The sequence below is a fragment of the Rana temporaria genome, chromosome 3, assembly GCF_905171775.1.
Source record: "Rana temporaria chromosome 3, aRanTem1.1, whole genome shotgun sequence".
Taxonomy (NCBI): Eukaryota; Metazoa; Chordata; class Amphibia; order Anura; family Ranidae; genus Rana; species Rana temporaria.
This window is the reverse complement of record NC_053491.1, coordinates 5,485,112-5,505,266: the sequence shown is the minus strand read 5'-3', so window position 1 is coordinate 5,505,266 and position 20,155 is coordinate 5,485,112. Positions and strand designations below refer to the sequence as shown.

General features: G+C 49.7%; 1 protein-coding gene across 1 annotated transcript; it reads left to right on the top strand.

Moving 5' to 3' along the window:
• Positions 1 to 1,180: 1,180 nt before the first annotated feature.
• Positions 1,181 to 14,143, top strand: BRF2 (BRF2 RNA polymerase III transcription initiation factor subunit). The gene is made up of 4 exons (XM_040342183.1): positions 1,181 to 1,382; positions 9,259 to 9,318; positions 11,648 to 11,969; positions 13,313 to 14,143. The coding sequence occupies exons 1-4, from the start codon at positions 1,229 to 1,231 to the stop codon at positions 13,989 to 13,991; spliced, it is 1,215 nt and encodes a 404-aa protein (XP_040198117.1). The 5' UTR covers positions 1,181 to 1,228; the 3' UTR covers positions 13,992 to 14,143.
• Positions 14,144 to 20,155: the final 6,012 nt, after the last annotated feature.

Below are 20,155 nucleotides of genomic sequence, written 5' to 3'. Positions count from 1 at the left end.
ATTTATATATTATATATATATTTATATTTTTATAGGGATTCATATTAACCAATATTTATATATATATATATATATATATATATATATATATATATATATATATATATATATATATATATATATATATATATTTATATATATTTTTTTATAGGGATTCATATTAACCAATATTTATATATTATATATATATATTTATATTTTTATACGGATTCATATTAACCAACATTTATATATTATATATAATTTTTTATATTTATATATATTTTTTATTTTATATATATTTTTTATATTTATATTTTTATAGGGATTCATATTAACCAATATTTATATATATATATATTTTTTTTTTTTATATTTCTATAGGGATTCTATAGGGATTCATATTAACCAATATTTATATATTATATATATATATTTATATTTTTATAGGGATTCATATTAACCAACATTCAACCAATATTTATATATTATATATATATTTTTTATTTTATATATTTTTATATTTATATTTTTATAAGGATTTATATTAACTAACAGCGCCCCCTGTGTCAGCATTATTACATCTCTCTGTGATTCCTATACTGGAGCAGTACAAGATTCATTATTAACCAACATTTATATATTACATATATTTTTTTATATATATTTTTATATTTTATATATATTTTTTATTTTATATATATATTTTTGTTATTTTATATATTTATATTTTTATAAGTATTTATATTAACCAACAGCGCCCCCTGGAGTCAGCTTTCATCTCCCTGTGATTCCGATACTATGGAGCGGTACAGGATTTATATGAAGTAACAGCGCCCCCTGGTGTCAGCCTTTATTACACTCGCTCGGTGTGCACTGAATTCCCTCCTCAGCCCTCTCACCGCAACCGGAAAACAATAAATCACCGATTCGCTCTCTGGTTGCCCTATAATTCATATTCCCTGTTCGTTCGGTGTTATTTATCATCTCCCGTCCCCTGGGCGTTGGTAAAAACTTTGCAAAACAATTGTCCCCAAATTCGCGGCATTAGGCGCCATATTATTGAAGACCAACTCCGTTCTATCTACACGGACCGACTTTAATAAAATGGCGCCGACAGTGCAGACATTCTCTCGGCGTCTACTGGGAGACTTCGACAAAATGGCGCTGACAGTGGAGCTATAGGTTTGGTTGGGTGAGATATTATTGTAGTCTGAGCTCCCGGTGGCGGGTGTGTGCCGGGGGGAAGATGTCCCGCCCGGAGAGATGTCCGGACTGCGGCTCCTCCGACATTGTGGAGGATTCTCATTACACCCAGCAGCAGAGGGTGTGTGCGGGTTGCGGCTATGTGCTGACAGAGGGGGCGCTCACCACCACCCTGACCGAGGAGGGCTTCCTACAAGGTGACCAATCCTGTGCTACCATGCAAACCACCCCCCTTCATTCTATGCTACCATGGCAACCATCCCCCCCTTCATTCTATGCTACCATGGCAACCATCCCCCCAACCCCCCCTTCATTCTATGCTACCATGGCAACCATCCCCCCAACCCCCCTTCATTCTATGCTACCATGGCAACCACCCCCCTTCATTCTATGCTACCATGGTAACCACCCCCTCCATTCTATGCTACCATGGCAACCATCCCCCCATCCCCCCTTCATTCTATTCTACCATGGCAACCACCCCCTTCATTCTATGCTACCATGGTAACCACCCCCTTCATTCTATGCTACCATGGCAACCAACCCCCCTTCATTCTATGCTACCATGGCAACCATCCCTACTTCATTCTATGCTACCATGGCAACCATCCCCCCCTTCATTCTATGCTACCATGGCAACCACCCCCCCCCCCTTCATTCTATGCTACCATGGCAACCATCCCCCCCTTCATTCTATGCTACCATGGCAACCACCCACCTTCATTCTATGCTACCATGGTAACCACCCCCTTCATTCTATGCTACCATGGCAACCACCCACCTTCATTCTATGCTACCATGGCAACCATCCCCCCTTCATTCTATGCTACCATGGCAACCATCCCCCCTTCATTCTATGCTACCATGGTAACCATCCCCCCCTACATTCTATGCTACCATGGCAACCGCCCACCTTCATTCTATGCTACCATAGCAACCATCCCTACTTCATGCTATGCTACCATGGCAACCATCCCCCCAACCCCCCCTTCATTCTATGCTACCATGGCAACCACCCCCTTCATTCTATGCTACCATGGCAACCATCCCCCCAACCATCCAACCATCTATGCTACCATGGCAACCAAAACCCCTTCATTCTATGCTACCATGGCAACCAAAACCCCTTCATTCTATGCTCCATGGCAACCACCCCCCCAACCCCCCTTCACTCTATGCTACCATGGTAACCACCCCCTTCATTCTATGCTACCATGGCAACCACCCCCCTTCATTCTATGCTACCATGGCAACCAACCCCCCCTTCATTCTATGCTACCATGGCAACCAACCCCCTTCATTCTATGCTACCATGGCAACCAAACCCCCTTCATTCTATGCTACCATGGCAACCAACCCCCCTTCATTCTATGCTACCATGGCAACCATCCCCCCAACCCCCCCTTCATTCTATGCTACCATGGCAACCATCCCTCCACCCCCCTTCATTCTATGCTACCATGGCAACCATCCCTACTTCATTCTATGCTACCATGGCAACCATCCCTCCACCCCCCCTACATTCTATGCTACCATGGCAACCACCCACCTTCATTCTATGCTACCATGGCAACCACCCACCTTCATTCTATGCTACCATGGCAACCACCCACCTTCATTTTATGCTACCATGGCAATCATCCCTACTTCATTCTATGCTACCATGGCAACCATCCCCCCAACCCCCCCTACATTCTATGCTACGATGGCAACCACCCCCTTCATTCTATGCTACCATGGCAACCATCCCCCCAACCCCCCCTACATTCTATGCTACGATGGCAACCACCCACCTTCATTCTATGCTACCATGGCAACCACCCACCTTCATTCTATGCTACCATGGCAACCATCCCCTTCATTCTATGCTACCATGGCAACCACCCCCTTCATTCTATGCTACCATGGCAACCATCCCCCCAACCCCCCTTCATTCTATGCTACCATGGCAACCAACCCTCTTCATTCTATGCTACCATGGCAACCAACCCCCCTTCATTCTATGCTACCATGGCAACCATCCCTACTTCATTCTATGCTACCATGGCAACCATCCCTCCACCCCCCCTACATTCTATGCTACCATGGCAACCACCCACCTTCATTCTATGCTACCATGGCAACCACCCACCTTCATTCTATGCTACCATGGTAACCACCCCCCTTCATTCTATGCTACCATGGCAACCATCCCCCCAACCCCCCCTTCATTCTATGCTACCATGGTAACCACCCCCCTTCATTCTATGCTACCATGGCAACCATCCCTACTTCATTCTATGCTACCATGGCAACCATCCCCCCAACCCCCCTACATTCTATGCTACCATGGCAACCACCCACCTTCATTCTATGCTACCATGGCAACCACCCCCTTCATTCTATGCTACCATGGCAACCATCCCCCCCAACCCCCCTTCATTCTATGCTACCATGGCAACCCCCCCCTTCATTCTATGCTACCATGGCAACCACCCCCCCTTCATTTTATGCTACCATGGCAACCAAAACCCCTTCATTCTATGCTCCATGGCAACCACCCCCCCAACCCCCCTTCACTCTATGCTACCATGGTAACCACCCCCTTCATTCTATGCTACCATGGCAACCAACCCCCCCTTCATTCTATGCTACCATGGCAACCAACCCCCCCTTCATTCTATGCTACCATGGCAACCAACCCCCTTCATTCTATGCTACCATGGCAACCAAACCCCCTTCATTCATTCTACCGGGGAAGGCGCCTGGCCCAGATGGGCTCCCCCTAGATTTTTACAGGGCACATGTGGGCCTCCTGGCCCCCCTGTTGGCCCAGATATACACTTCAAGCCTGACAGACGGAAATCTCCCTTTGTCCATGTACCATGCTCACTTGACACTGATATACAAACCTCCCAAGGACCCAACTCTGTGTGCTTCGTACCGGCCCATTGCTCTCCTCAACACCGACTTTAAAATCCTGACTAAACTTCTCGCCCTTCGACTATATCCCATGCTGCCCACGGTAATAGACTCAGATCAGACGGGTTTCATGCCCCGGAGGTCCACGGATGTGAACCTCAGGAGGCTTTTCACCAACATACACACCCAACACCTAAACGTAGGAACGAGGACTGTGGCCTCGTTGGACGTCGAAAAGGCCTTCGACACAGTCGAATGGCCCTTTCTATGGGAAACGTTGCGAAGAATGGGATTCCCCTTACGGTTTATCGACTGGCTTCAGGTAATTTACAGGGCTCCCACCTCCTCGGTGCGTCTGAATGGGGGACTATCTGTCCCCTTCAGGCTTTACCGGGGAACGAGGCAGGGTTGCCCTCTCTCTCCAGCCCTTTTTGCCCTTGCCATTGAACCGGTGGCGGAGGCTCTCCGCACCTCACCACTTATTAGAGGACTTCGTGTGGGCTTGCTGGAGGAGAGGGTGGCCCTGTACGCGGACGATATGCTGCTATTCTTAAATGACGCTGGTCCCTCGCTGCGGGGTGCACTGACTGTGCTGGACGCGTTCGCCTTGGTCACTGGACTCAGGGTAAATTGGTCCAAGTCGCTGCTCTTCCCGATTGACCAGGCAGCCAGGTCTACTTCCCCACCTGATAATCCTCTCTGTTGGGTTGACTCATTTAAGTACCTAGGAGTACATGTTTCAGCCTTGGCCACAGACTTTATTTTACTAAATTTGACCCCAGTCCTCCTGGAGACTCAGTCGAGGATTAAGGCCTGGGAAAATCTCCCGCTATCTGTTTGGGGAAGGGTAAATCTCCTTAAAATGAAAATCGTCCCAAAGTTTATATACCTCTTCCGCCACTCCCCTCAGTGGGTGCCCAAGTCCTTCTTTTGCAAATTAAACCAAATTTTCTCCTCTTTCATTTGGGGCACCTATCCGCCACGATACAAATTAGCAACGTTAATGAGGCCTCGGACGCAGGGGGGAATGGCATTCCCCGACTGCTACAAATACTTTTTGGCAACCCAGTTGGTGACCGCGGCCTGGTGGTTAGGCCCGGACGGGACTAACACCTCCACTGCCCTGGAAGCCTCGGTGGTCGGTTCGCTGAAGGCCCTCCGGTTCTTGTTGTTCCGGGGCCCACGCGCGCCGTACCCCCTGACACCCTCCATGCTTACCACGCTACGGGCATGGCGGACGGGACTAGCTATTGAAAAATGTAAACCCACCGAGGTTTCCCCCAATGCCCCTATCTGGCTGAACCCTACCTTGGACCACTTCTATAGACTTCCAGATCCTGTTGCGTGGTCCGGACGCGGCATCAAGTTGATGTCACACATTGTCTCGCAAAATGAGTTGAAGCCCTTTGAGGAGCTCCGGTCCACATTTAATCTACCTCCACATTATGTTTTCAGACATCACCAACTATCACATGCGTTTACAGCACAATTTCCTCGGTCATCGTGCATCGTGGCCCAGTCGGAGCTGGAGAGGACACTTAGGTTTGGTTGTGATGCAAAGCCCACTTCGCGCTTGTACTCCTACCTGACCTTTGTGTCTCTCCCTTCCTTGGACGGGCTGAGATCCAGGTGGCAGAGTGACATACCCACATTGGATACGGACGATTGGGATGACGTGTGGGACCTTCCCTTTAACACCCTGGTCTCGGTTCGGGACAGACTAGTGCAATTCAAAATAGTGCATAGAGCATACTTCACCCCGCATAGACTTCATAAAATTAACCCTGCGCACTCCCCGGAGTGTTGGAGATGCAGCGCCTCCCCTGGCGACTTCTCTCACATTTTTTGGCAATGCCCTGTAGTGAAACAATATTGGGAGGAGGTGCTAACACTGGTTAACAAGGTTGCGGCAGTTCAATTGCCCCTGGCAATGGAGGTCTGTCTCCTGGGTATCGTTGAAAACATTGTCCCATCCTCCGCTAAACGTACACTGATAAGCCTGTTACTCTTTTATGCACGTAAGAATATTGCTATGCACTGGAAGAAATCCACGCCCCCCTCCCTGATGCAGTGGAGACGTCTGGTCAACTCCAGCCTCCCCCTGTACAAAGATACATATTTCAACCGTGGATGTCCACAGAAATATGATAAAGTTTGGCGAGCCTGGTTGGCTGAGTCGGAAACTGCTGGCTGATCATTTCATATAACCATCACCTCTATCATTTAGCCTGGGTCTCGCTGCTGATGTGGATTAGTCTCAGGTGTCGACACGTGAGTTTGTGCCATGCTGGTGGCTGGGTGCACCCCTGCCCCCATCATGCCTGACATTGCAACTGAAGCGCACTGTGGTAGTGAATTGTAGCACAAAGTTTCCTGTATACTATATGTACAATTGAGCTGTGTATCTGTATGTCTTTGTCTTGTCTATTTTAATTATCTTTTCTGTATGTTGTGAAAACTTTAATAAAAACAATTTGAAAAAAAAAAAAAAAAAAAAACCCTTCATTCTATGCTACCATGGCAACCATCCCCCCAACCCCCCCTTCATTCTATGCTACCATGGCAACCATCCCTCCACCCCCCTTCATTCTATGCTACCATGGCAACCATCCCTACTTCATTCTATGCTACCATGGCAACCATCCCTCCACCCCCCCCCCTACATTCTATGCTACCATGGCAACCACCCACCTTCATTCTATGCTACCATGGCAACCACCCACCTTCATTTTATGCTACCATGGCAATCATCCCTACTTCATTCTATGCTACCATGGCAACCATCCCCCCAACCCCCCCCTTCATTCTATGCTACGATGGCAACCACCCCCTTCATTCTATGCTACCATGGCAACCACCCACCTTCATTCTATGCTACCATGGCAACCACCCACCTTCATTCTATGCTACCATGGCAACCATCCCCTTCATTCTATGCTACCATGGCAACCATCCCCCCAACCCCCCCTTCATTCTATGCTACGATGGCAACCACCCCCTTCATTCTATGCTACCATGGCAACCACCCACCTTCATTCTATGCTACCATGGCAACCACCCACCTTCATTCTATGCTACCATGGCAACCATCCCCTTCATTCTATGCTACCATGGCAACCACCCCCTTCATTCTATGCTACCATGGCAACCATCCCCCCAACCCCCCTTCATTCTATGCTACCATGGCAACCCCCCCCCCTTTCATTTTATGCTACCATGGCAACCAACCCTCTTCATTCTATGCTACCATGGCAACCAACCCCCCTTCATTCTATGCTACCATGGCAACCATCCCCCCAACCCCCTTCATTCTATGCTACCATGGCAACCATCCCTACTTCATTCTATGCTACCATGGCAACCATCCCTCCACCCCCCCTACATTCTATGCTACCATGGCAACCACCCACCTTCATTCTATGCTACCATGGCAACCACCCACCTTCATTCTATGCTACCATGGTAACCACCCCCCTTCATTCTATGCTACCATGGCAACCATCCCCCCAACCCCCCCTTCATTCTATGCTACCATGGCAACCACCCCCCCTTCATTCTATGCTACCATGGCAACCACCCCCCCTTCATTTTATGCTACCATGGCAACCAAAACCCCTTCATTCTATGCTACCATGGCAACCAAAAACCCTTCATTCTATGCTCCATGGCAACCACCCCCTTCATTCTATGCTACCATGGCAACCACCCCCTTCATTCTATGCTACCATGGCAACCAACCCCCCTTCATTCTATGCTACCATGGCAACCAAAACCCCTTCATTCTATGCTCCATGGCAACCACCCCCTTCATTCTATGCTACCATGGCAACCACCCCCTTCATTCTATGCTACCATGGCAACCAACCCCCCTTCATTCTATGCTACCATGGCAACCAACCCCCCTTCATTCTATGCTACCATGGCAACCATCCCTCCTTCATTCTATGCTACCATGGCAACCAACCCCCCTTCATTCTATGCTACCATGGCAACCAACCCCCTTCATTCTATGCTACCATGGCAACCAACCCCTTCATTCTATGCTACCATGGCAACCAACCCCCCTTCATTCTATGCTACCATGGAAACCATCCCCAATCCCCACCTTCATTCTATGCTACCATGGCAACCAACCCCCCCCTTCATTCTCTGCTACCATGGCAACCAACCCCCCTTCATTCTCTGCTACCATGGCAACCAACCCCCCTTCATTCTCTGCTACCATGGCAACCAACCCCCCTTCATTCTCTGCTACCATGGTAACCAACCCCCCTTCATTCTCTGCTACCATGGCAACCAACCCCCCTTCATTCTCTGCTACCATAGTAACCATCCCCCCTTCATTCTCTGCTACCATGGCAACCAGTCATTAACCCTTCACTGAGGCATTTTAGGCTTGAAGTTTACTTGAAACCCCCCAAACATTTGATATTTTCCAAAAGTGAAGACCCCCGAAGAATAAAATGGCGGTGGCTCCGATTTTTTCTTAGATCACGCGATATCCGCACAAATTGTTTATAAAATGCAACATTTCTGTTTAAAAAAAAAAAGCGCACTAAAGTTAAGATTAATATATATTACCCCATATATATTACCCCATACCCCATACATTACCCCATATATATACCCCAAATTTTCATTAAATATAAAAGACGAGGTTGTGCCGAGTAGATGGACACCCGACATGTCAAGGCTTATAATTAAAAACTTCAATACCCGATAATTTAATCCCCCCCCCCTCCCCCTAACAGGTCATCAGTTTAGAGATAATCGGAGGGGGGGGGGATGGTAAGTGTTTGGGTGAAACTATTTTGTACACTTTAAAAAAAAGAAAAACATTTGGGTGACGATTGGACATCCGGGGGTCTAATAGACGGGTTCTCTTTAACCCCTTAGGAACCGCCCCCCAGTACATATCCTGCGGCAGGGCGAGGAAAGTGACACGGGGACCTGGAAGTGACTCCTGGGAACGGGGGGGGGGCAACACCCTCCATACCCATCCTGGGTCTGCCAGTGTTCGGCCCGTTCACATCGGAGTGTAGCAGAACCGCGCCCCCTGTGCCGTTATTACTCAATGATGCCCCAAACACGGGGGGGGAGCGATCGTGTGTTCTGCCACGCACAACGTCCCGCACTCACTATAGATTGTAATTGTTCCTCTTCTCTCCTCAGCTGTGAGATATTCCGAGAGCTCCGGACAGAATGAGAACCTCAGCAAAGCCAAACTCCGAGGTGAGTACTCTTCTCCTATCTATAACATGGGGAGGGGGGGTGACAAATATACAGCACAGTGTGTCCAATGTACTCCTCTCCTCTCCTCTGTACTCCTCCCCTCCCCCCTCTTTACTCCACTCCTCCCCTCTGTACTCCGCTCCTCCCCTCTGTACTCCACTCCTCCCCCTCTGTACTCCTCTCCTCCCCTCTGTACTCTCCACTCCTCCCCTCTGTACTCTCCACTCCTCCCCTCTGTACTCTCCACTCCTCCCTTCTGTACTTCACTCCTCCCCTCTGTACTCCTCTCCTCTCCTCTGTACTCCACTCCTCCCCTCTGTACTCCGCTCCTCCCCTCTGTACTCCACTCCTCCCCCTCTGTACTCCTCTCCTCCCCTCTGTACTCTCCACTCCTCCCCTCTGTACTCTCCACTCCTCCCCTCTGTACTCTCCACTCCTCCTTCTGTACTTCACTCCTCCCCTCTGTACTCCTCTCCTCTCCTCTGTACTCCACTCCTCCCCTCTGTACTCCGCTCCTCCCCTCTGTACTCCACTCCTCCCCCTCTGTACTCCTCTCCTCCCCTCTGTACTCTCCACTCCTCCCCTCTGTACTCTCCACTCCTCCCCTCTGTACTCTCCACTCCTCCCCTCTGTACTCTCCACTCCTCCCCTCTGTACTCTCCACTCCTCCCTTCTGTACTTCACTCCTCCCCTCTGTACTTCACTCCTCCCCTCTGTACTTCACTCCTCCCCTCTGTACTTCACTCCTCCCCTCTGTACTTCACTCCTCCCCTCTGTACTCCTCTCCTCCCCTCTGTACTCCACTCCTCCCCCTCTGTACTCTCCACTCCTCCCCTCTGTACTCTCCACTCCTCCCCTCTGTACTCCTCTCCTCCCCTCTGTACGCCACTCCTCCCCTCTGTACGCCACTCCTCCCCTCTGTACGCCACTCCTCCCCTCTGTACTCCCCTCCTTCCCCTCTGTACTCCCCTCCTTCCCCTCTGTACTCCTCTCCTTCCCCTCTGTACTCCTCTCCTTCCCCTCTGTACTCCTCTCCTCCCCTCTGTACTCCTCTCCTCCCCTCTGTACTCCTCCCCTCTGTACTCCTCCCCTCTGTACTCTCCACTCCTCCCCTCTGTACTCCCCTCCTTCCCCTCTGTACTCCCCTCCTTCCCCTCTGTACTCCTCTCCTTCCCCTCTGTACTCCTCTCCTCCCCTCTGTACTCCTCTCCTCCCCTCTGTACTCCTCCCCTCTGTACTCTCCACTCCTCCCCTCTGTACTCCTCTCCTCCCCTCTGTACTCCTCTCCTCCCCTCTGTACGCCACTCCTCCCCTCTGTACGCCACTCCTCCCCTCTGTACGCCACTCCTCCCCTCTGTACTCCCCTCCTTCCCCTCTGTACTCCCCTCCTTCCCCTCTGTACTCCTCTCCTTCCCCTCTGTACTCCACTCCTCCCCCTCTGTACTCCACTCCTCCCCTCTGTACTCCTCTCCTCCCCTCTGTACTCCTCTCCTCCCCTCTGTACTCCTCTCCTCCCCTCTGTACTCCTCTCCTCCCCTCCTCCCCTCTGTACTCCTCTCCTCCCCTCTGTACTCTCCACTCCTCCCCTCTGTACTCTCCACTCCTCCCCTCTGTACTCTCCACTCCTCCCCTCTGTATTCTCCACTCCTCCCCTCTGTACTCTCCACTCCTCCCCTCTGTACTCTCCACTCCTCCCCTCTGTACTCTCCACTCCTCCCCTTTGTACTCCACTCCTCCCCTCTGTACTCCACTCCTCCCCTCTGTACTCCACTCCTCCCCACTCCACTCCTCCCCTCCCCTCTGTACTCCACTCCCCTCTGTACTCCACTCCTCCCCTCCCCTCTGTACTCCTCCCCTCCCCTCTGTACTCCTCCCCTCTCCTCCCCTCTCCTCTGTACTCCTCTCCTCCCATCTGTACTCCTCTCCTCCCCTCTGTACTTTTCTCTCCTCCCCCTCCCCCCTCTGTACTTTTCTCTTTCCCCCCCCCCCCTCTGTACTCTTCTCTCCCCCCCCCCCCCCCCCCCTTGCAGATGTCGCGCATGGTAGCAATATAGCGGGAGGTGAGTGGTGACCAGAGAGAGAGGAGGATCAGCAGAGCTGGGGGTTACTACTGAGCAGAAGTGTAAATGAGCCCTCAGAGAGAAGAGGCAGCTCATCAGTCACTCTGCTCTCTCCTCCTATCGGGATGATGCATGCACCGATTGGCTGATTGTGCTGCTTCTTCCTCCCCCAGTCTGATCTGTGCTGTACAGGGACGGCCCGCTTGAGGTCCTTGCCCTGCCAGGCTGCTGTCTCTCCGGAGTTCACCCCTTGTCTTGTGTCCTCCCAGGTATCATCCGGGTCAGAAATCTCTGCCGAGTCCTCCGGCTTCCGGACAGCTTTGCGGACTCCGCCGCGTCGTACTACGAGAGGATCTTCCCCCACCCCGTATGTCACGCCGTCGCCAAGGAGAAGAAGGAAGCCATCATGGGGTGCTGCGTCTACATAACGTGCCGCCAACACCGCTGGCCGATCACCATGGGCACCGTCTGCGCCCTCATGTACTCCCAGAAGGAGTTGTTCAGCGCCGTGTTACCCAAGCTGGTGGAGGCCCTGAGGATCGACTTACCAACGTTCGACTTACAGAACCTGGTGGAGAGTCACTGCAAGAGGTACGATCGTTAGAGATGGGAATAGAAACGCCGGTGCCGGGAATAGAGGGCCAAGTCTTTGCCGACCAGGGCAAAGACTAAATACCAGGGCTGCAGCTGGATGCCATAACCCCCCCGGTATTAAAATTTCTGCAGCCACCGTTCTTTCTGATAAAAGTGATCCCAGCGGCTAAATAGCCTCTGGATCACCTTTAGAAGTGGCAGGAGCCCCTGAGTTCACATCGGGGTGTAGCAGGTTCTCGGGCTTACCTGGTCCGTTGGGAAGCCCAAGAACCCATCCAGTGGTGGCGGCGGCTGGCCATAGAGATTAGCAGAGGAAAGATTGCCTCCTCATCTCTATGGTCTAGAGACAGGGGTCTCCAAACTTTCTAAACAAATGGCCGGTTTATTGTCCAGAATGTGGCAACCAGGAGTACAAAATGTCTCAGCGTCCGTGGGAGTAAACAATTCCCATTGTTATTGGTGTCAGTGGGAGGAATAGTGTCCCATCATTGGGATCAGTGGGAGGAATAGTGTCCCATCATTGGTGTCAGTGGGAGGAATAGTGTCCCATCATTGGTGTCAATGGAAGGAATAGTGTCCCATCATTGGTGTCAATGGGAGGAATAGTGTCCCATCATTGGTGTCAGCGGGAGGAATAGTGTCCCATCATTGGTGTCAGCGGGAGGAATAGTGTCCCATCATTGGTGTCAGCGGGAGGAATAGTGTCCCATCGTTGGTGTCAGCGGGAGGAATAGTGTCCCATCGTTGGTGTCAGCGGGAGGAATAGTGTCCCATCGTTGGTGTCAGCGGGAGGAATAGTGTCTCATCGTTGGTGTCAGCGGGAGGAACAGTGTCCCATCGTTGGTGTCAGCGGGAGGAATAGTGTCCCATCATTGGTGTCAGCGGGAGGAATAGTGTCCCATCGCTGGTGTCAGCGGGAGGAATAGTGTCCCATCGTTGGTGTCAGCGGGAGGAATAGTGTCCCATCGTTGGTGTCAGCGGGAGGAATAGTGTCCCATCGTTGGTGTCAGCGGGAGGAACAGTGTCCCATCGTTGGTGTCAGCGGGAGGAACAGTGTCCCATCGTTGGTGTCAGCGGGAGGAATAGTGTCCCATCGTTGGTGTCAGCGGGAGGAATAGTGTCCCATCCTTGGTGTCAGTGGGAGGAATAGTGTCCCATCCTTGGTGTCAGTGGGAGGAATAGTGTCCCGTCGTGGGTGTCAGTGGGAGGAATAGTGTCCCATCGTTGGTGTCAGTGGGAGGAATAGTGTCCCATCATTGGTGTCAGTGGAAGGAGTAGCTCAGTTTGAAGACGAAGGTTACGAAGGTTAGACGAAGGTTACATCCCGTTTCTCTTTGCAGTTTTCGGTTACTCCAGAACTCTTCGAACGCTCCGGAGGGATTTGCAGAAAGTCTGGGCCGGGTCTTGGAACGCACCCTGAAGACGGTGGAGCTGGCTGGAGAAACGTGGCTGGTCACCGGACGTCAGCCTGTCCCTATTATCACCGCGGCGGCCTTCCTGTCCTGGAAGTCCCTCAGACCCGCCCCGCGGATCTCCTGCTCGTTGATAAGGTTTTGCAAATTGTGTGAAATCGGCACCCCGACTCAGGCAGTAAAATGCAGGCTGAGGGAACTTCTAGAGACGTTCCTCCAGCTGGCCCAGCAGCTGCCCTGGCTGAAGATGACGTCCCTCGACAACAAGACGGTGGTCCAGCACTTGGGGGACATCTTGAAGCACAGGACTTACCTTCTCAGGAAGTCGATGGCAGCGGCGGAGACGTCCTCCGCGGAACGAGGAGACTTGACAGCATCTGAAGAACCCAACCTGAGCTCCTCGTTCCTCCCTCCAATCATGAAAAAGCCAAGGAAAGGATGTTATGACTACACCTTCACCGACGGGCGGCCGGACGTCACCGGAGAGGAGGAGATATCGGACAGCGAGCTGGAGCAATATCTCAGGACGCCGGCCGAGATTGAGGTCATTCAGCAGTTCCAGGCCAAGCTTGACGCTTCACAGAGTCGAGGAGAAGATCCCACATAGAAGCCTATGGAGAGAAGTGTGCGGAGAAATGGTTCTGATTGGCTGGAAGGGCTCTTTTAGACTCGCTGTGCCCTCTTATGCAACACACAGATAGAACTTTATTTTTTGATGGTATTTAATCACCTTGGGGGATTATTTTTTGCTAAACAAACTGAAATTGAAATAAAAAACTTTTGTTTCTGTTATAAAATTTTGCAAACAGGTAATTTTTCTCCTTCACTGATGGGCACGGATGAGCCTTCGCTGATGGGCACGGATGAGGTTTCACTGACGGGCATGGGTGAGGCTTTGCTGATGGGCACTAATGAGGCGGCACTGATAGGAACTGATAACCTGCAATGATGGACACTGGTATGCTGCACTGATGATCAGTGTAAGTGTGCCCTGTCACAGGATTGCCATTTATCAAGTTTCCTTTCCTCAGACAGTGACGGCACTGAGGAAAGGAAATGGCAATAACTGGCATTTGTTAACATGTGATGAGCTGTGATTGGACACAGATGATCCTTGGTGTCAGTGGGAAGAATAGTGTCCCATCATTGGTATCAATGGGAGGAATAGTGTTCTTTCAGCCTTGGTCCACCCACAATACCCTCCTGTAATAGTGTTCTTCCAGCCTTGGTCCACCCACATTACCCTCCTGTAATAGCATTCTTCCTGCCTTGGTCCACTGGCAATACCCTCCTGTAATAGTGTTCTTCCAGCCTTGCTCCACCCGCAATACCCTCCTGTAATAGTGAGCCTTGATCCACCTGCAATACCCTCCTGTAATAGTGTTCTTCCAGCATTGATCCACCTGCAATACCCTCCTGTAATAGTGTTCTTCCAGCCTTGGTCCACCCACAATACCCTCCTGTAATAGCGTTGTTCCAGCTTTTGTCCACCCGTAATACCCTCCCGTAATATCGTTCTTCCAGCTTTTGTCCACCCACAATACCCTCCCGTAATAGTGTTCTTCCAGCCTTGGTCCACCCACAATACCCTCCTGTAATTGTGTTCTTCCAACCTTGGTCCACCCACAATACCCTCCTGTAATAGCGTTCTTCCAGCCTTGGTCCACCCACAATACCCTCCTGTAATTGTGAGCCTTGGTCCACCCACAATACTCTTTAGTAATGGTGTTCTTCCAGCCTTGGTCCACGTCCACCCACAGTACCCCCCCCCCCCTGTAATAGCATTCTTCCAGCCTTGGTCCACCCACAATACCCTCCTGTAATAGCATTCTTCCAGCCTTGGTCTACCTGTACTACCCTCCTGTAATAGTGTTCTTCCAGCCTTGGTCTACCCGTATTACCCTCCTGTAGAAGTGTTCTTCCAGCCTTGGTACACCCACAATACCCTCCTGTAATAGCGTTCTTCCAGCCTTGGTCCACCAACAATACCCTCCTGTAATAGCGTTCTTCTAGCCTTGGTCCACCCACAATACCCTCCTGTAATAGCGTTCTTCTAGCCTTGGTCCACCCACAATACCCTCATGTAATAGCGTTCTTCCAGCCTTGGTCCACCCACAATACCCTCCTGTAATGGTGTTCTTCCAGCCTTGGTACACCCACAATACCCTCCTGTAATAGCGTTCTTCCAGCCTTGGTCCACCAACAATACCCTCCTGTAATAGCGTTCTTCTAGCCTTGGTCCACCCACAATATCCTCATGTAATAGCGTTCTTCTAGCCTTGGTCCACCCACAATACCCTCATGTAATAGCGTTCTTCTAGCCTTGGTCCACCCACAATACCCTCCTGTAATAACGTTCTTCCAGCCTTGGTCCACCCGCAATACCCTCCTGTAATAGTGTTCTTCCAGCCTTGGTCTACCCGCAATACCCTCCTGTAATATCGTTCTTCTAGCCTTGGTCCACCCGCAATACCCTCCTTTAGTAGCGTTCTTCCAGCCTTGGTCCACCCACAATACCCTCCTGTAATAGCGTTCTTCCAGCCTTGGTCCACCCATAATACCCTCCTGTGATTGTGTTCTTCCAGCCTTGGTCCACCCACAATACCCTCCAGTAATAGTGTTCTTCCAGCCTTGGTCCACCCACAATGCCCTCCTGTAATAGTGTTCTTCCAGACTTGGTCTACCCACAATACCCTCCTGTAATAGCGTTCTTCTAGCCTTGGTCCACCCACAATACCCTCCTGTAATAGCGTTCTTCTAGCCTTGGTCCACCCATAATACCCTCCTGTAATTGTGTTCTTCCAACCTTGGTCCACCCACAATACCCTCCTGTAATAGCGTTCTTCTAGCCTTGGTCCACCCACAATATCCTCCTGTAATGGTGTTCTTCCAGCCTTGGTCCACCCGCAATACCCTCATGTAATAGCGTTCTTCCAGCCTTGGTCCACCCACAATACCCTCCTGTAATAGCGTTCTTCCAGCCTTGGTCCACCCACAATACCCTCCTGTAATAGCGTTCTTCTAGCCTTGGTCCACCCACAATATCCTCCTGTAATGGTGTTCTTCCAGCCTTGGTCCACCCGCAATACCCTCATGTAATAGCGTTCTTCCAGCCTTGGTCCACCCACAATACCCTCCGGTTATCACAGGTATAGAATCGGATCACTGACAACCCACGTCTCGGAGGCACTGACAGAAGCTTATTAAGGCAAGGAACAATGCTGACTGTAGGGACCAACCCAAATCCTTCCCGAACTTTCACAGATTTAAAGGGGAACTCCACTTTCATGGGAAAATAAATTGGCAAATTAATAAAAAATGAATACAGCGTACACAATTGCGACACTATTGTAATCGAATAGTTATTAAAAATGATCTTTTCTTTTCAATCTGCAGCTGCTGTCATTTTCTGTAAAATGCAGTATGGCCACCTGGAGGCGCTCTGTACACAGATTGTATAGAGAACGCCCCCCGCCCAGACATGTCGTTTCCTGCTTGTGTGATTGGCTCACTGATTTTCCCAGAAGTCTGCACTAAAATACAAGTCAGATTTTGGGCATCCCTTGCAACAAAAATCTCATTTGGTGAGATACTCCCAAATGAAAAATCCCACTTTAAAGGTATACAGAGCCTGCCGCTTTCCTCATTAGAGCCCTGCAAGTGCAGCAGCTGATTGATAATTATAAAGTCATTCCCATTCATTGGACAGATGGACACACATAGGTAAATTCACAAAGAGTTAGGTCGGCTTATCAGTAGATAAGTCGACCTAACTCAGAATCTACGCCGACCTATGTTTAAGCGTATGCTCAAACAGAGATACGCTTAAACCTATCTAAGATATGACGGCTTGCGTCGTCCTATCTTAGATTGCAATATTTTGGATGGCCGCTAGGTGGCGCTTCCATTGCAGTCGGCGTAGATTATGTTAATGAGTTTGTACGCCGATTCCCGAACGTACGCCCGGCCGCCACAGTCGATTTACGCCGTTTCCGTAAGGCATTAGGCGGCCTAAAGTTATTCCACCTATGAGGTGGAATAACAATGTTAAAGTATGGCCGCCGTTCCCGCCGCAAGGTTCCAATTTTTTACGTCGTTTGCATAAGTCGTCCACGAATCGGGAGTTACGTCCACGTCGAAATCAATAGGCCCGTACGGCGTACTTAGCCGCAATGCGCACTGGGAAATGTAGGCGCCCGGCGCATGCGCAGTAGCAAAAGAACGTGAGGTCAAGCCTCATTACTATGAAACACGCCCCCCCCAACCCATTTGAATTAGGCGCCCTTACGCCCGCTTGTTTTAGGCTACGCCGCCATAAATTAGCAGGTAAGTATATTGAGAATCATTACTAGCCTAGCTAATTTACGGCGGCGTAGCCTAAACACACTAAGCTACGCCGCCGTAACATTACAGCAATGTACCTGAATCTACCTAAGAGAAACAAACCGCTACCGTATTTATCGGCATATACCGCGCGCCGGCGTATAGCGCACACCCCAACCTGAGAAGGGAAGTTTAGGAGAAAAACATACTTTTTGGATGCTCAGCCTTGTCTGTGTCCGTCTGCTGTCTTGCCCGGCGGCCTTGCGCGGGGTCCGTCCAGCCTTGTCGGTGTCCGTCGCGTCCGTCTGCCGGTCCGCCCAGCCTTGTCGGCGTCCGTCTGCCGGGGGTTGCAGCGTTGAATTTGGCGCCCCGGTCGAGCTGTGCAGAGCCGGATTTCCGGTGTATTCGGCTTCTCTCGGCTCCTCTCGCGTGGCCGAGCCTAGCCAAGTGCGCAGTACACTGAGCTCGGTCTTTGACTGGCTTTGTCGGCGTCGCTCATAGACAGCTAGGATCGGCTGTCTCTGAGGAGGATCGGCGTATATCGCGCACCCACGATTTTCCCCTGATTTTAAGGGGAAAAAAGTGTGCGGTATACGCCGATAAATACGGTATTTCTTCAGAAGAACAAAAGGTCGGAATCTGCAACAATGTTTTTTTTTACAATTCCTGCAATGTATGAAGGGGGAGGAGTTACCCTTTAACAAAAAGGGAATATATGGCTGCTATGGGTTACTACATGCGGCACCCCTTCATTGATACAGGATTAATTGGTGGGGGGTGAATTAGACCTCTTCCACACGTCGCCACGGAGTCCGCCTGCTCAGCGGGAGATCTCTCCGCTGAGTCAGCAGATGGCAAGTCCCTCTCTGCTCACTGAGCGGGGAGGGGCTTGTGCAGCGCCGCTGTCTCCTATGGGGAGATCTGATGAAAACGGACAGCAAGTCCGTATTCATCAGATCTCACCCGATCCGCCATGGACAGATGGGGACGTATTGCCATCCGTTCGATTTTGGCGGATCGGGTCGGATGTCAGCGGACGTGTCTCTGCTGACCAGGGATGAGCTTCGTATTCGAGTCTAACTCATGTTCGACTCGAACATCGTATGTTCGATCGTTCCTCGAATTACGAATGTTTTGGGCCGTTCGCGCCAAATTCAAGTGGCGTGTCACGGCCCATAATACACTGCGGCATCGCAGTGCATTGCTGGCTGATGACTGGCCAAGCATGCACTATGACCCGCAAGCTTGGCCAATCACAGCTTGCAAAAATTGGAGAGCCATAATTGCCGAAAGACAGGGTGGCTTTGGCCAATTATTGCTCAGGGGGTTTAGTACACGCCCCACACTATAAAAGGCCGCCTGCAGGTCGGCCTTGTGTTAGTGTGTTGCGGCGGTGGTTAGAGACTAGTGTTGCTCACGAATATTCGCATTGCGAATATTCGACTTGAATATAGCATATTCGAGAAATCGCGCTATATTTCGAATTTCGCGGTGAATATTCGCAATTCCGAATATTCGCATTTTTTCAATTTGATTTTTAAAACAGATCACATCCTATCGACGTCTAAAAGCATTGCTGGTATGATTAGAGACCCTGGGCCGAGTAGCTAAGCTGAGGCGATCCTTTTATGTTGCCAAATTGAAAAAAAAAAAATTGCGATTTTTCGCTATTGCGAATGCGAAAATGATTGCGAATTTTCGATAACTTTGGATACCTTAAAAAAAGGGGAGAATACAGCAGCAACTCAAAAATGTTATACAACATAAATTAATACAAGACATAAAATGGAGTCGCTCTACAAGAATAAAAAATATGTCTAGTGACAAGACATGTGGGCAAATTATAAAATAAGCAAACGCAAATAACTTGTGAAAAACACAGTGAAACAAATATATAAAGAAATATAGTCCCAATAATAGAAAAATAATCTTTCATAAAAATGTCTTTGATATGTGAAGTGAAAAAAAGTCCAAAGCATGCAGCATGAACGTGTTCAATCTTCAAGGTGTTTGATTGACAAACGGCTGTGACAGATGGATAGAGTAAAGAATCACCACCAATGCAAAACACTTTTTTTTTTCTATTGTAAAATATCAAGAATATTCTGAGCCAATCAGAGTGCTCCTTCTGCATTTGCCGAATATTCGCAATTATTTTGTATTGTAAAATATCAAGAATATTCTGAGCCAATCAGAGTGCTCCTTCCGCATTTGCCGAATATTCGCAATTATTTTGTATTGTAAAATATCACGAATATTCTGAGCCAATCAGAGTGCTCCTACAGCATTTGTCGAAATTGCGCAATAAATATCGCATTCGCATGTTGCGATATTTCGATAAAATATCACGAATATTCTGAGCCAATCAGAGCGCTCCTCCAGCATTTCTCGAAATTGCGCAATAAATATCGCATTCGCATGTTGCGATATTTCGATAAAATATCACGA